This window comes from Oreochromis niloticus, linkage group LG17 (assembly GCF_001858045.2).
Source record: "Oreochromis niloticus isolate F11D_XX linkage group LG17, O_niloticus_UMD_NMBU, whole genome shotgun sequence".
In the NCBI taxonomy this organism is placed as follows: domain Eukaryota; kingdom Metazoa; phylum Chordata; class Actinopteri; order Cichliformes; family Cichlidae; genus Oreochromis; species Oreochromis niloticus.
Window position 1 is genome coordinate 20367806 of NC_031981.2, and position 17374 is coordinate 20385179.

Consider the following 17374-nt stretch of genomic DNA (forward strand, 5'->3'; position numbering starts at 1 on the left):
ACTGCTGATAGTCTGGTTGTTTATATTTTCACATGTTTTTGTGTCTGTAGGGCTGTTTGATGACGATTTGGACTCCTATGGGAGATGAGGACACACCCACATCTGTTCCATACTGCAGCCATTGATGGTGTTACAGCTCTGAGTCAGATTTGGGCCATCAGACGCACACACTGGAAAACCAGCACCTGGACTTCATGCAGGAGAGACGGCCTCAGTGATGGACTCTGCATCCTCTACTTTACCTCTAATCTCTTTCTTCTTTAACACACAATTAAAATCACTCCAAAAGAGTGTAAACTTACTGAGGAAGTCTCTAACTTGTACACATTTGTACTTTTACTTGTTTTATGAGTTATTTTTAAGAAGAGTAAAGTTATTCACATAAAGTTGTTATTCTTCTGTATTTATTCTTTTGTATCATGTACCACAGTCATACTGAACTTTACAGACCTGGTGAATTGGAGAAAACAAAGATCACACACACATACATACACACACATATCATTCAGCTTCAGCAGTATTTCTATTCATCTTATGAATTTCCAGTCTAATGTCAATTCACGGAGTTCAGTTTTGGTCTTAAACTCCAGAGAATACCACCTGGTTCAACAATCTTTTTATCTGATTATTGGCAAAATGTTTTCTTCTGAAAGAAGAAAACATTCTTCTGAAAGAAGAAAACATTTTGGGCTCAATTTCAGCCTCAGGCAAAATTGAGCCCAAAGAAACAACAACAAAGTTTAGTTCCTCTGGATTTTCCATGGAAAATTGTTTTATCACTCATCCAGGTGACTTCTCCAGTGTCACGGATGAGTGATGAATGTATCTCCCACTGGAAACCATTGTGTCCAGTTAAAGTCAATCGACTTTTTTTAAGGAGAGTTGTTAGATGCTGTGTTCATGAGGACAATGGGTTTTAACTTGCAGCACAACACAAAGCTGCCATACTGGATCAACGATCAAAACACTTAATTGAGCAGAATTAAGGCAAAATGTAATATCCTCATATGATGACACATCACACATGATCCAGCATTGTTCTAAGAATGCAAACTTTCTTAATGGAAGTTTCCACAGCTGCCAGAAAGGGACAGATTTCTGGCTGGTCTTAATGAGTGGTCGTTGCTCTCTCGTTTTCTCTGGAATTGCTGCACAGAGGATGTAACACCCATGATAAGCACTGAGGTTTGTGTCCTTGTCAGAAATCAGCAATACTCAGCTTCCAGGTAAGGAAAAGTGGAACCAGAAGATATTCAAATGCATCTCTCCACAGCTGCTGATGAATTCTACAAAAAACAAAGTTTGTTAAAAACATTTGCAGGTGAATCACCACTGATTTATCAGTGACATCCATTTACTCAAAAATACTGACAAGTGGATAACTAGGATATATAATATCTATATAGATATAATTTCAAAAATGTCCTGTACAAAATGGAACTGTATATGACAAATGTGGTGTGGTGCTTGTGGAATTTTTAACAAGGACCCTACAAAACTTTACAGTACTCATGCTGCCAAACTTTTGACAGCTAGGTGTGCAGTAGGGCTGGGTATCGTCACTGATTTCTAGAATCGATTCATTTCCGATTCACAAGGTCCCAAATCGATTCGATCCACGATTCGATTCAATTCGATTTGAATCTGGGAAATTTTGACAGTCAGAAATATTATAATTCAGATTTCATTGACATATTTTTGTATCTATAAAAAGGAAGCTGACACACGCAAGACTTTATCAAAGGTGTGAGCGTCACAGCAGATGCCTTTGTGTCAAAGTAGCTGAAGATAATACAGAAAAACATGAAGGTGGTTTTCCTGTCCTGGGATTTTATAAAAATATGTATCTGCAGTACATCAAAAACGAAAGAAAACCATTAATCAACATATGAACGTTACCTCTGACGTTACAGCGGTTTTATTAGAGACACGGCTAAGCGTTTTGCATAATTTTAAAAAGTTTAAATTTGTTCAGTATTGAACGGCAGAAATTAGGTTTTCTTTTCAGAAGTATGTAAAACAAAAAAACAAAACAAAAAAACAGCGGCCGACAGCTCTGTAAACAACAGTAGAGTTGCGCGTAACAAGCAAGCGAATAATGCAGAAAACAGTACAGAGAGAGAGAGAGCTGTGCATGAAGTGTGATTTTATCGTGGGTGAAGCAAAACAGTAAAAGTCAGAGGGAATTCATGACGATGTTTACGTGAAGCGTAGTTTGGATCTTCTTTTGCTGTTGGTTCAGTCAATAGTGTTTGGAGAGAGATAAAACTAACAGCTTTAGAATCAGCGCAAAAAGGGCGTGAACACAAAGCGCGGACCCGCCGAAACAGAATCAGCGAGCTGTCGGCTTTCAGCACCGACCGTGTCCGTGCAGTTGTTGTGCCAGAAAGTGATTGCCGTCTGCGGGAACGCGCGCAGACGCTTAAAGCTGCAGCGCCCGTCGGGTGAGAAAGGCGACATCTCACTGATTCTGATCCACGGGTCCGCGCTGTGTGTTTACGTCCTTGTGCAGAATCCGTGTACCTGCTCTCATTTACTGTCTTAGCTGTTTGGTGGTTGTTGAAATTTTGTGAGGTTTCACCTGAGATTCTGGCGTTTCGGGCAAAATAAATTTATATTAAAAAATCGATTCAGGATTTTAATGAATCGATTTCACGTTATCCAAGCCAGGCAATTTTAATCGATGAATCGATTATTAAAACCCACCCCTAGTGTGCAGTTCCTGCTTTAAATGCATTCAAAATCTAAGTGATAAGAGGCCAGAAATGTTTGAACTCGCTTATGAACCTACATCACTGAGGCCGTCTCTCCTGCATGAAGTCCAGGTGCTGGTTTTCCAGTGTGTGCGTCTGATGGCCCAAATCTGACTCAGAGCTGTAACACCATCAATGGCTGCAGTATGGAACAGATGTGGGTGTGTCCTCATCTCCCATAGGAGTCCAAATCGTCATCAAACAGCCCTACAGACACAAAAACATGTGAAAATATAAACAACCAGACTATCAGCAGTGATTTAAGTACTTTAAGACCTCTGTGAAAATCATTTACAGTATATATCACAGAATTTAAGGCCTTTATAATCACAGAGCATACAGAGAAAAGTACTAAACTGAATCAATTTCAGCTTTCATTTTTCATGATGTATATTGTATTAATAATTAAATTTCATTATCTGTATCTTTACCACACATTTGCCACACAGGTGTAGATACTATAGGTTCGGTGAATGCTTACATTGCACTGATTAGAATATACTGGACATTCAAAGCTAAGATTCAGCGCACTGTGTTAGAGGCTGGGATTTGATGAATTCATCATATATACAACCTTTGATCATCATTTATGTCCAGTTGAGAATGAATCTGTGCACTCACATATTAAATGAACTGAAATCAGTAGTGTGATCTCCAGTCTTTATATGTTGAATGAGAGACTGACAGCTGTTATTTTAATCAGCCTGTCTCAGTTGTTTTAACTCTAAGTACCACAGAGTAATGTGGTAACATCTGGACTGACGAGTTTACTGTCAGCATTTGTAATCGCTAGTTTAAAGGCTGTAGGTTGCAGCCATTGCTCTAACACCGTATAAATGTAACAGGGCTCAGTGCTGGTTCTAACAGTCTGAGCTGCTTCCAGCTTTATTTGTGAAGAGCACAGCAGCTTATAAAACACGTAGTGAGCTCGTACAGCTGCGACGTAAAACTTTCATTAGCTAAGATGATCTTAAAATAACGGGGCTACGTGCGGTGACGCTAGCGTTAGCCATGTTAGCACCTTACCTTCAACAGGTGGTCAGACTGTGTAGACAGGCACTCAGTCAGAGGTTGGCTCTCCGTTTCGCTGCAGGGTCCCTTCATTCTTCACATATCCGTGTCGAGCCGAGTGTAAATCCCGACGCTGAACGGCCTTTGTACAAGCACACACGCTTCGTAGCAGGGAGAAGCTTTGAGCTAGAAAAATCCAGGCTGGCAGACAGCCTGTGTCCGACCAACCAATCAGAGAGCTCCTTACATCCCACGGTGTGGCTAATTTGAATAGCCTCCAGCAAGTTGTTAATCGAAGAGCTAATCCAGCAGCTAATCCAGCAGCTAATCCAGCAGCTAATCCCAGAGCGAACAGGAAAGGGAAATGGATTTTGAACTGCAGTTTATTAAATTGCAAGTGGAAAAAAGGATTTTGAACTGCAGTTTATTAAATTGCAAGTGGAAAAAAGGATTTTGAACTGCAGTTTATTAAATTGCAAGTGGAAAAAGGATTTTGAACTGCAGTTTATTAAATTGCAAGTGGAAAAGGATTTTGAACTGCAGTTTATTAAATTGCAAGTGGAAAAAGGATTTTGAACTGCAGTTTATTAAATTGCAGGTGGAAAAAGGATTTTGAACTGCAGTTTATTAAATTGCAGGTGGAAAAAGGATTTTGAACTGCAGTTTATTAAATTGCAAGTGGAAAAAGGATTTTGAACTGCAGTTTATTAAAGTGCAACTGGAAAAAGGATTTTGAAATGCAGTTTATTAAAGTGCAATTGGAAAAAGGATTTTGAAATGCAATTGGAAAAAGGATTTTGAAATGCAGTTTATTAAATTGGAATTCAAAAATGAATTTACAATTGCAGAATTTATTCTAAAATTCATTATTAAAGCACAGAAATTTTTATTTCGATGCGCGTGGCTCTTCTGGTCCTCCATAAGGAAGTGCTGGTCCAGTCCACGGTGGGAAGGTCCCTATCGGGTGCTGCTGACGACAACCACAGCGGTGAAGATTGCTGAAAGGAGTACTTGGATACATCAAGCGCACTGCAAGAAGGTGACACACATTCAGGCCAGCTCGGGGTAAGTGGCAGGAAGACCGGGTACAAAGGGGGGGGAAAGCCTCCAGGGCCCCTCGTCTCAATCCGGTGAAGAAACCAACTGAGCCACAGGTACTCATCAGAATGGCTGGGAATGTGCTGTGCGCCTTCTTGTGCCTGTGGACCCAGAGTGGGATGACAGGAGCACACTGGGACAGAGCAAACCACACCCAGTACCCGCATGGGGTTTTCAACCAACTATTGGTGGCAGTTTGTGAACACAACTGCTCACATAAAGAATGAGACCAATTGTTATGCCTGTGAAGCCACTGTCTACACATTCTTCTGGACTGTGGCCATATAGCATCACTGAGAGCGAGACAGTTTGTTGGTTGCCGTAGCAACACATCCAGGAGTAAACATACTTGGAACACTGCCAACTTTTCAACTTCTGAACCTGACGGTTGATTCACCAGTAGCCGGGAAGGTGAACTGCTCTGGTACGACAGACCTGCTAGTCCGACTCCAAGTATCTGACTTGCTGCAGGACATTGAACAGCTAAATAAACTGGAAACAGGCCAGTTGCCTATGTGTATGAAGAGCAATGGATTAGTCCAAGTTGGAGATTTACCATGAAATCTGAGCAACGTCACCTATTCTTTGTGTCCTCTGCAAGAAGGATGCAAACAGAGAAGCCTTTTGTCTACATTTACATCATGAACACTTCTAAGCTGGTTGAGGTTTTGAGCCAAGAAGATCAAAACACCTTGATCCAATTTCCTTTACAAAGGTTTTCCTGTGGTGACAACAGGACAGGAGAAGTTGTAAATGCGGATAATTTACCAGTTGACTCTAACCCCCACAGGATGCCTACAGTGAGAAGATTTGGGGGTTGATAGGAGTCATAAAGAAGGGTGTTGACCAGGCTACAGCTTTGAAGTTAGCTGAGAGCCACATGGACAAACAATAAAGTCAACTGATGTGTTTGAATGTCTATGTCTGTATACAGTTGTATTGTAGTGACATATGATTTTTGAGAATGTTGATTCTTCTTGTTTGACTGTTACATTCAGTTGTTTACTTGCAGGAATACATAATGAATTGCACGACAGGAGTAGATGCACCACAAGGCTGGATAACTTGGTGAATGTCTGGTCCTTGGTGGCATCTTCTTTTGAAAATATTAATTCCTGTTTTTGGACTGTTGACACTGATTTGCTTACGTATAGGATGTAGTTTACTGTGTATGAGATCAATGAGAAGCAGGTTAACTGCTTACATGTATTAACTGTGAACTTTTGCATCGATAGAAGGTGAATGAAGAGGAGTTGTGTATGAATGAAATCTACACTGACACTGTCCAAACAAAGGGTGCATAAGTTGAAATTTAAGTATATACAATGACAAAAAGGGGGGAAATGTTAGGTCTAATTGTTGAATGTTGCCATTGTGTTTCTTAAATTTGTACAGTCTTAGTTCAAGCAGTATTATCAAAGCTATTCCTTTGATCCTGAGCACCTCTAACCACTTTGTGTTGGGGGAGGTTTTATTGCAGATACATCCTATCTGGAAGATCTACTTCCTTTGATGTAAGCTTCCTGCGTTTACGACCCTTTGGTCAGCAGGAGGTCTCACACACACACACACACACACACACACACACACACACACACACACACACACGTACCTGCATATACATACATACAGTGCCTTGTCTTTGTAACCAAAGGGGGTTGCGAGGGGAGGTGTTTTGTAAACTATTGTTTGAAGTTTGTCAATAAAAGCCAGCGAGAGGAGGCCCTCATCGGGGTCATTTCGTAATGAGCTAAGATACCAACGAGGCCTCCCTTGCGCAAGTAATCGATCGAACGCTGTTGCCTTGTTTTTTCTTTCATGGGAATAAGTCCTGGATACAGCGGGGTCTGAGTTTAGACCCAACATTTCACACATTGTCTCATTCTGCACTACTTCATTAATTGAATTCACAAACTCAAAGGCATAATTTTTGCTTCGCCAGCTTTCTGGTATACTCACATACTTTGCCATGTGATCGTGAATTTGTTGAACCGACAGCACACAAGAATTAATTTTGATGGCTAGTAGAATATTGTCGATGAGAACTTTAATTTCTTCGGGGTTGGATTTCTTTATGAGTGACAGCTCGTTCCTCTTCTCTCGGTCTTTGGTGCTCTCTCCCAATAACATACCGATCCCCATTCCCATCGTACATCTTCTCACAATTCCAACTGCTTTCAAATGACTTTTCTGTTGAATGTGGTGCTTGAGGTACTCCAGCTTCCATTCTGTCCACACTTTTCCCTCTGAAAACTCGGTTGCAATTTTAGCTTCGCAACATGTTTTGCAGACCAGACCTTTCTCGCTCGAAAAAGAAAAAATCTCTCCCAGTTTCACTGTTTTTTTCTTCCGTTTGCACATGTTCTGACAGCCATGCCATCTTAAAAGAGTCACATTTCTTTTTTACTTTGGCTTGGTGAGAGGATGTGCCATTGCCCGTTCGTTTTGCCATTACAAAGGTTCAACATAAGCAGCACTCCACATCGGCTACACCCCTTTGTTAGCTAAAACATTAGCGGCACTTAAGGACGCTGTCATAGCCTGTCAACGACGTTGATTAGCTGCGTATATACGAATGTGAATCGCATCATTGGCTGGACTATGTGATAAGGTGGCATCGTTGTAATCCCATACGGGAGCAGGCAGTCACTTACTGACTAACACTGCAAAACAGAATTGTTAAAATATTCATTTTAATTTCAATTCAGGTTAGATTTTTTTTTTCTGTGCACAATGCAGATTTTCTGTGTGACCATGCCAGCAGTGCGCAATTGCGCACGTGCGCAGCTTAGAGAGAACATTGGACGTGACGCTGGCGGGGCTCTCCAGAACCCCCAGCCCTGCTACTGGCTGAGCTAGCGGCAACACAGGAGACTGAATGGCAGACTGAACTGAGGGCAGCTGGGTGGCAGACTGAACTGAGGGCGACTGAAGTAATGGTTGAGATGATAATGGTGGTGGAGTTGGCAACTGAGCTACAGGCAGCGGGGCTAAGGGCTGACCTACGGTGAGCGGAGATGATTGTGGTGGAGGTGTAACAGGTGATGGAGTGGCTGACTGAACAGAGGGCAGCTGGGCTGCTGACTGAACTGAAGGTTGTGACGGAAAAATAAGTTCAGAAACAACAATTCACAGACCTAGTTAGTAATTCCAGGCTCAGAGGCAACAGAGTGAACACAATTGCTAACACTTAGTGTGGGCTCAGAAGAGACAGTCTTTGAGGTGATGGTCATGGGTGAGGCAGACAAACCATCATTATTCTTAGTGGAAACACAAAAATATAGCCCCAGAAAAAACAGTCACAGAGCCAGAAGAAACAGAAAAAGTGTCCTTTTCACTCACCACAGCCGGCTGCTTTAACATCCTGAAATCCGGCTGTGGGGTGCCGCGCCGTTGACACAAACGTCGCTTCCTCCTTTTGAGACGGCTCCGATGGGCTGGGTAACTCCACGTCCGGCAGTTCGGACCGCACATCCTCCTTTGAGGCAAGCAGGCGAGCGGTAGCGGTGGTTGGGGGGTGAAGATGAAGTTCGTGGAGAATGAAATCCTGAATGAGCGGGTGCAGTGAGTCCAATAGCCAGGGGTGACCGGAAATGAGCTGCTGTAGCCTGACTTCCACAGCGCCGAGAAATCACTGTCCCTCATGCTCTAGCCATAGGTTGACCAACCTGGAAGCAGAGTCGATTATGACCTCCTGAAGCTCCTTGGGTGGGACAAATGCCGATGGATCCAAATTGTGGCTGGTCTGTAATGTCACGGCGAACGGGATGAGACGTGGAGGAATTAAATAAGGATCCAAGCGCAGGCACTTGTAGATGCGAAGGAGGTTTATTGAAAAAATAAAGCACAAGGTGGAAATGGCAAAACAGAAACAAAACTAATCTATACTGGGACAAACTAAACTACTGAACAGCAAACATGAACACGAACATGAAGGAAGGTGAGCAGATGAACCTGAAGGTGGACAGCAGGATGAACACACGGTTGAAACACAGACAGACCAGTGATCAGCACACGAGAAAACACGACTTAAATACACACAGAAGAACACCGGGCGATTACACACAGGTGGGGAACACAACTGGAAGTAATTGACGAGACGAGACAAGGGAAGCTAAACTGAATACACTCACATAAGACACAGACCTTCACAATAAAACAGGAAACAAGAAACAACTACACAAAGACGCAGACTAGACACTAAACTAAACCTACAGGAGGGCACCAGAACAAATCTACACTAAACATGAGACACAAAACCTAAGAACTAATCCCTTAACAAGAATAAACAGAAACATAGAATTCTACTAATAATCAACAAAGCACAAGAATCAGAATACAATCCAAAATTACACCAAAACATAAGAACTCAAAATGCTGGGTCAAAATGACCCCGAACCGTGACACCTTACTTTTTTCATGTTTGTCAAATAAAGGATGGTTAAAATTCTTTGAGCCTTTAAAAAACACACCTGATTTGTCTGCGAGATGTGGATGCGAGTGGCAAATCTTGCACCACATTTCAGTGCGCTCATTGTTAGCTTCAAGCCACGGCACATCTTGGGGCCACTTTTCTGAAAAAAGTCTTTTCTCCAGCTCTGGTTGGTGTTTCTTAGCTAGTGGCATCACACCAAAGAAGTTGTTGTTTTTTGGACATTTAGCTGGTGACAAGCAACACATGTAAGATTAAATGAGACAGTCAAGTACGCAAAGTGTCACTACGCATTCCTAATTTTTGTCACGCATGCGTACCTGCGTACCAGCGTACCAGTTATGTGCACCCCTGTCTATAACACACAGCCAAACAACTACTCACTCAATAACTACTGTCAAGTTATCGTATCTATTCAACCTAACATACATGTTACTCTGTCAAGTTTGTCGTTATAACTAATAACTAATGCAGGAAAATGGCATGTTTCTTTAAGGTTTTGTTCTGTATGTTCACAATGCTTATAACCCTGGACTATGCTTCTGAAGATGAGAGTAAGATGGGAGTCTCTGGGAGTAACGAGGTGAGGAGCTGTTAATGCCTTCATACAGCAGCTGCCATAAGTTTGTACAGTTCTATATTGTAAACAGAGCCAATTTTACACTGTATAATTTCCATAGGATTTATTAGTTTCAGATTTTTTTAGTCATATCATATGATCTGATTTATTCTTTACTGCTAAACAAAACAATGTTTGGTTTCTCAAACTATCCATAATTGCTAGTGATAAATTCATTGGTTTCAGGATGCACCTTCTGTATCTTCAAACAAAAAATCCGAACAAAAATATAATAATTAAATACATTTTTCAGAAGAAAGCCACATCTTGATACATGCTGGTTTAACATAAGGATCTAAAATATGTCACACTATGTTGATGGTTGAATCTCAGATTTGTTTAACATATGCAGATGCAAGTATAAAACCATTGCTTCAGTGGTGGACCTTGGCTGGTGGTGTGTGAAGAAACATGTATTCCCTTGTAGTGTACCTTAGCTTCAAATAAATAACGAAATACTTTTTAAAAGAGGAATTTCCTATAAACAAACAAATGCAATAAAACTCAGTCCTTTGTCACTGTAAATGTTTCACTGAAATTCCATAAAAAAAAGTCAGAACTCTCATCACCTGACCACTTTTTAGCCAATGAGTTGTTTTTCACCCCTCCCCCCTCACTTCGTGACTTCGAGTTGAGGAGTAGCGACACTTTGCTGCTGTGGAGAAGCCAACAGGTAACTTTAAACTTTAAACTTTCGAATTTTGCCAGCTTTGTAGCCCAGCAACCGGTCAGATTTAGTTTTGTTGAGGTTTTTCAGATAACCGAGGTAGCTAACATTTAATTCTCTGGAGTGCAGATTATATGACCAATTTACGGTGTATCAGCAACATGCGTATATAACAGTTTTTAAAAATATGTTGATAGGCCAAGTAAAACCAGAGTTATGATACATAATTTACGTTTTTTCCTGAAAACTGTTGTCACGTTTAGTGCAGGAAAATATAAAAACGGTATTTTCTTTAAAAAAACAAACAAACATAGATACATTATTGCCTCTCCTTTCCTATTGTGGTGGATAAATGAACATGAGCCGATCAAACAATTAAATCAAAAGTAGCCAAAAAACAGCCAATTATACCCTTGACTCCAGAGGGTTAAAGACACCTCCTGTAAAAGATCAGTTTTCATTGTAAACTATTTTCCTGAATATTAAATAAATTGTACTATTTTTTTTTTCTTTTTCTGAGACAGTGTATTGCAATGAGGCCCCCGAGAGCAAAAATTAAACTGAAAGATGAAGCAGTAAAATTTTCATCTTTGGGGCAGGACAATGATGGATTTGAAGTGAAATTCATAAATTCAGTAAAAGGTGAGGTACTAGGATATTTGATGAGGATTTTTGGCACAGTCATAAGTTTAACCATTGCAGTAGACCAATGTTGACATTTTCTATTTTCTTTATAAGGTCGAGGAGTGTTTAGTAGGTGCAACTATAACAAAGGAGACTTCCTTCTGGAATATCGCGGAGACGTTGTAACCAAGAAGGAATATGAAAACAGAACAAGATTGTACCATGACGCCTTAAAGGTTTTTCTTTTTGAATTCCGGTACAATGGACAACAATTATGGTATGTAAATTAGAATAATTCATTTTTCAGCCTACTTTTTGCAAAAATTGTGACGACCACATTAAGACAAACTGCTAGCTTGTTACAAATCCATATAATTAAAAATGTAATCAAATTGTTCAGCCTTTTTATAAACCTTGTGTAATTTTGTGTCTTACATTTTTTGTTATTTCAGCATTGATGCAGCCAGAGAGGATGGCTCCTTGGGCAGACTGGTGAATGACGATCACGTGAGCCCAAACAGCAAAATGAGGACAATTGCAGTAAATGGAAAGCCTCATCTCTGTTTATTTGCCATAAAAGACATCAAGCCGGGGGAAGAAATAACATACAATTACGGTGACTCTGACTGGCCATGGAGAGTAAAGGTACATATTATATTTACATTTACCATAGTGTAGCTACGTAACTGTATTGTATAGTCTCAACGTATCTGTGTTGAATGGATGTTAATGTACTTTTGTGTTTGCTTGCACAAGGTTTCAGAGCACCCTGACCGTTCTCAAGCTGCTGTGCCCATGGTATCGTCGTCTCTTAAAGATGATGAGCAGGTGACTAATTTTCTGGTGTTGTTATTATTGCAACAAGAACACAGCAGAGTTGTTTGGATGTTGATAGTGAGGGTGTTAGACACAAGTCCTATAGTGTTGGTTAATGTAAGGTACCTACATTATGAGCACTGTGTGTGAGTTGGATGCTTAAGTCTTTTGAAAGATGGGCTCTCAAGTCTGTGAAACAGAGACCCTGCAGTGTATGAAGCTTTCAGGTACATTATTATGAGGACTGTGTGTGGATACTGCCAAGAGTCATGTTGGTTTACGCTGGAGAATTAATTTTCACTCAGTATTACTGCATTACATTTACCTCATTTATGTCAATAACCAGTGTACCTTCATAACTGTATTGTATAGTCTCAACGTATCTGTGTTGAATGGATGTTAATGTACTTTTGTGTTTGCTTGGATAGTCTCTGGATAGTCATATTTTGGGGGTTTTAATAAATTTGTCCATATTTCTAGAAATGAGAGCTGCTCCATCCAAAGTGGGATGGATGCCGTCTCTCCTAACAAGACCAGGTTTCCTCCAGAAGGTTCGCCAATTATCTATGAAGCCCACATCGTTTTTTGGACACCACTCAGACAGCCAGCAATTTAAGGAGAACATGCGGCTAAACATGTCACTCCTGGTCTGATTGGGGAGGGGACCAGAGAAAACTACAGAGACCGACATTGTTTTGGCAAAGTTACACACCGATTCAATATTGATTTTAGTGACCTCCGATTGGCGTAACCGGGTGTCATTACTGCCGACGTGAATTATGATTTTACTCAATTTACGTTTACCCTTAGTCAGCAGTTTTAAATTTCCTTCAATGTCGCCTGCTCTGGCCCCTGGAAAACAATTGACTATGGTTGCCGGTGTCTCTAGCTTCATATGTCTGAGAACAGAATCACCAATTACCAGAGTTTGACCCCCAGCGGGTGTGTTGCAGAGTGGGGAAAAACGGTTAGACTCATGAACAGGTTGGTGGTGTACCTGGGGCTTCCCATGATGTCACAATCAGCTTGATAGTGGTGGGAAAGTGGAAGTGATGTAGAGCTTAGACTACCCGCCCACACCTGGCAAGCAGACGAATGATTATAGATCTTACTTTTTGAAATTATGCATAAGATTTAGAGGTGCTAGTTTTGCTCATTCTGAAAATAAATTTTTTATGAAGCTGGGGAAACCTGTAGTCAGCTGACACTTAGGAAATAACTTGGATGAGTGACAAAATGTTGCTCCCCAGAAAATGCTACATTCAGATGAACAGAGTCAACCATCTGGGAACTCTTAATGCTTCAGCATATAAAGACATTTTGGACAATTTCATGCTCCCAACTTTGTGGGAACAGTTTGGACATGCTCCCTTCCTGTTCCAACATGTCTGCGCACCAGTGCACAAAACAAGGTCCATAATAACATGGACGAGCAAGTTTGGTGTGGATGAAATTGACTGGCTTGCACAGACTCCTGAAATCAACTAAAAACCTCTTTGGGATGAAATAAAGCAGAAACAGCAAGCCAGACTTTCTCATCCAACATCAGTATCTGATTTAGGAGCTTGGAAAGAAAGCAACTGTACCTCTTTAAGGGAGACGAGTAATCTCCCTTTCCCGTGAGTCTCTGGTTGAAGAGGTGTCCATAGTGGGATCGGCGTCGAGATAACTAATTTATGTGACAGGATACATGATAAACTGTGACAATGTGTGCAGAGCAAAAAACTATGCTGGCATTCCTGCCGGCGGGTCACGTGATCCCCCAGTTACTCATATTTTGTATTTTAAATATGTGACGCCGGTACATGTATTCCGCTACTCCCCAACACTGATAATACAGATCTAAAAACAAGTATCTAATATTTAGGACCATTTCCACTGTGACAGTTTGAACTGTGAATCCTAAGTGTATTAACTTCGGCGTATAGCAAGTATACATACATACATACAGGTAGCATATACCCCACCACATACCTAGTAACAAGCTTCAAAGTAAAAGCTAGTCATTGCAATGTTGGAGCAATAGAGTGGGATGCAAAAGTTTGGGCAACCTTGTTAATAGTCATTATTTTCCTGTATAAATCATTGGATGTTACAAGAAAAAATGTCAGTTAAATATATCATATAGGAGACGCACACAGTGATATTTGAGAAGTGAAATGAAGTTTATTGGATTTACAGAAAGTGTGCAATAATTGCTTAAACAAAATCAGGCACTGTTGTCATTTTATTGATTCCAAAACCTTTAGAACTAATTATTGGAACTCAAATTGGCTTGGTAAGCTCAGTGACCCCTGACCTACATGCACAGGTGAATCCAATAATTCCACAGGTGAATCCTCTTTTAATTTTCTCTGAAGAGTAGTAACATGGGGGTCTCAAAACAACTCTCAAATGACCTGAAGACAAAGATTGTTCACCGTCATGGTTTAGGGCACAGGTGTCGAACTCCAGGCCTTGAGGGCCGGTGTTCTGCAGGTTTTACATGTGTCCTTGATCCAACACAGCTGATACAAATTGCTAAATGACTTCTTCAACATGTCTTGAAGTTCTCCTAATGATGTGATTCAGGTGTGTTGACCCAGGGTGAGATCTAAAACCTGCAGGACACCGGCCCTCAAGGCCTGGAGGTCGACACCTGTGGTTTAGGGGAAGGATACAGAAAGCTTTCTCAGAGATTTAAGCTGTCTGTTTCCACAGTTAGAAACATATTGAGAAAATGGAAGACCACAGGCTCAGTTCAAGTTAAGGCTTGAAGTGGGAGACCAAGAAAAATCTCGGATAGACAGAAGCGACGAATGGTGAGAACAGTCAGAGTCAACCCACAGACCAGCACCAAAGACCTACAACCTCATCTTGCAGCAGATGGAGTCACTGTGCATCGTTCAACTATTCGGCGCACTTTACACAAGGAGATGCTGTATGCAAGAGTGATGCAGAGGAAGCCTTTTCTCCACCCACAGCACAAACAGAGCCGCTTGAGGTATGCTAAAGCACATTTAGACAAGCCAGCTTCATTCTGGAATAAGGTGCTGTGGACTGATGAAACTAAAATTGAGTTATTTGGGCATAACAAGGGGCGTTATGCATGGAGGAAAAAGAACACAGCATTCCAAGAAAAACACCTGCTAGCTACAGTAAAATATGGTGGTGGATCCATCATGCTGTGGGGCTGTGTGGCCAGTGCAGGGACTGGGAATCTTGTGAAAGTTGAGGGATTCCACTCAGTATAGATTCTGGAGACCAATGTCCAGGAATCAGTGACAAAGCTGAAGTCAACCACCCGAAATACTGCTCAAAATCCACTAAGGCATTCATGCAGAGGAACAAGTACAACGTTCTGGAATGGCCATCTCAGTCCCCAGACCTGAATATTATTGAAAATCTGTGGTGTGAGTTAAAGAGAGCTGTCCATGCTCAGAAGCCATCAAACTTGAATGAACTAGAGATGTTTTGTAAAGAGGAATGGTCCAAAATACCTTCAACCACAATCCAGACTCTCATTGGAACCTACAGGAAGCTTTTAGAGGCTGTAATTTCTGCAAAAGGCGGATCTACTAAATATTGATTCATTTCTTTTTTTTGTGGTGCCCAACATTATGCACCTGCCTGATTTTGTTTAAACAATTATTGCACACTTTCTGTAAATCCAATAAACTTCATTTCACTTCTCAAATATCACTGTGTGTGTCTCCTATATGGTATATTTAACTGACATTTTTTATTGTAACAACCAACGATTTATACAGGAAAATAATGACTATTAACAACGTTGCCCAAAATTTTGCATCCCACTGTATTAATTCCCTGGACACATTCAAAAAGGAAAAGGTAGTTTTCTAAACAAAAGAAAAAAACCCTCTTAGCTTAAAAATATGATTTCTGGAAAAATCTGTTTTTGTTTTTTTCCCCATTGCTGTTGAGGATCTAAGAGAATTTGGGGTATTTCTGTTTTTCTTCTTAGATATTTTTGAGCCTTCAACCTGAGAGATTTAGCTTCTCTTAGGTTTTTGTAAGAATGTGCACATTTTTGATGACTTGATTACCTTTGGACTCTGTTATTTTGCCTTATCAGCATTAAAGCCTCCCTTTATGTTCCACTCCTAAAAGCATGCTGAGTTTTTTTTTTATCAGTAACTGATACAAAAAAATATATATAGGGTACAATCTTCAGACAACCACTGATTTTTTTCTTTAGTTTCAACAAGCTTGTTGTCATATTTTCACTCCAGTGTGACTTGTTGTACTAGACAGACACACAGTGTTGAACGTACATTTTTTGACTACAACAGAGTGAAATACCAACCATACCAACCAGCAGCTGTTTTGCTTCCATGTGTCTAACCTCCTGAAGCGCATTTTTATCTTTCTTTGTAAAATCAGCTGTCTTGCTGCTAGTGCACTTTTCCATAATTGGGATTGGTCAGACAATGCTAATGGAATCCATTAGAGAATCCTCTCAGAGAGTTGATGAGTTGATGAGCCTCAAGATGGCACTAATGGTGTATAATCCTGCAGCAGATGAGCATGTGGGTTGTGTATAATGTGAAATGAAATTCTCCAGTCCGTTTGTTTCTTCTGATCTTGAGTCATTAAAAACATCAAACAAAAAGAGAGATCAACACATTAGAGCAAAACTGCCATTTGGACTCATGCCAGAAATTCATGGGAGAAATGACGGGTGGCGAGCTGATTACAGGAAAACAAAATGTTTTGACCTTATCTACTGTGATGTTGGTGACAACATGAAAGTAAACAATGTTCCCACACCCAAAATCAGCTACAGAAGCAGTTCAGAAGCAGTTTCATGCTTTGCAGTGTTCTTATGTTGTTATGAATCTCAGGAGTTTTGATCAGTTTCTGTGGTCCAAAAAAAGAAAAATATCACAAAGTCTATCTAAAGTACAAGTAGATACACAGGAGGGTGAAAGACTGCTCAGGGACATGAATGATCCCCGCAATATCTGTAGTAAAAACCACAAAGTTGACTCATCAGGAAGCATTTTATTGTTAGGCAATGGTGGCAGTTTTGGTCGATATGCAACTGTACTGCAGTCAGCTGAGACTCAGGAAGTCACTTGGATGATGAGTGATGCAATGATTTTCCAACTGTGTCCAAATGAACTAGTGATGGTAAATTCGATTCTTTTTACTGAATCGAGTTTTAATGAGTCACTCACCAAAGTGAATCGGGTTTCTTGAGTCATTTGAGTCACTGAGTCAGTTGACCAGAGAGTGCAAAAATGTATATTTTCACTCAAACTTAATTTGTTTCTCTTTTAATGTAAATCCTACTGCTAAGATGAATGATTGTAAAAGAAAACAACTATTTTCTTTAGAGCAAAAAAGAGCAA

General features: G+C 40.6%; 1 protein-coding gene across 1 annotated transcript; it reads left to right on the forward strand.

The window, feature by feature from the left end:
* The first annotated feature begins 10523 nt into the window (after positions 1-10523).
* LOC109195113 (N-lysine methyltransferase KMT5A-A) lies at positions 10524-12314 on the forward strand. Its single transcript, XM_019346598.2, has 5 exons — positions 10524-10586; positions 11105-11222; positions 11319-11481; positions 11657-11849; positions 11961-12314. Exons 2-5 carry the CDS (start codon positions 11114-11116, stop codon positions 12168-12170), a joined length of 675 nt encoding a protein of 224 aa, XP_019202143.1. The 5' UTR covers positions 10524-10586; positions 11105-11113; the 3' UTR covers positions 12171-12314.
* Positions 12315-17374: the final 5060 nt, after the last annotated feature.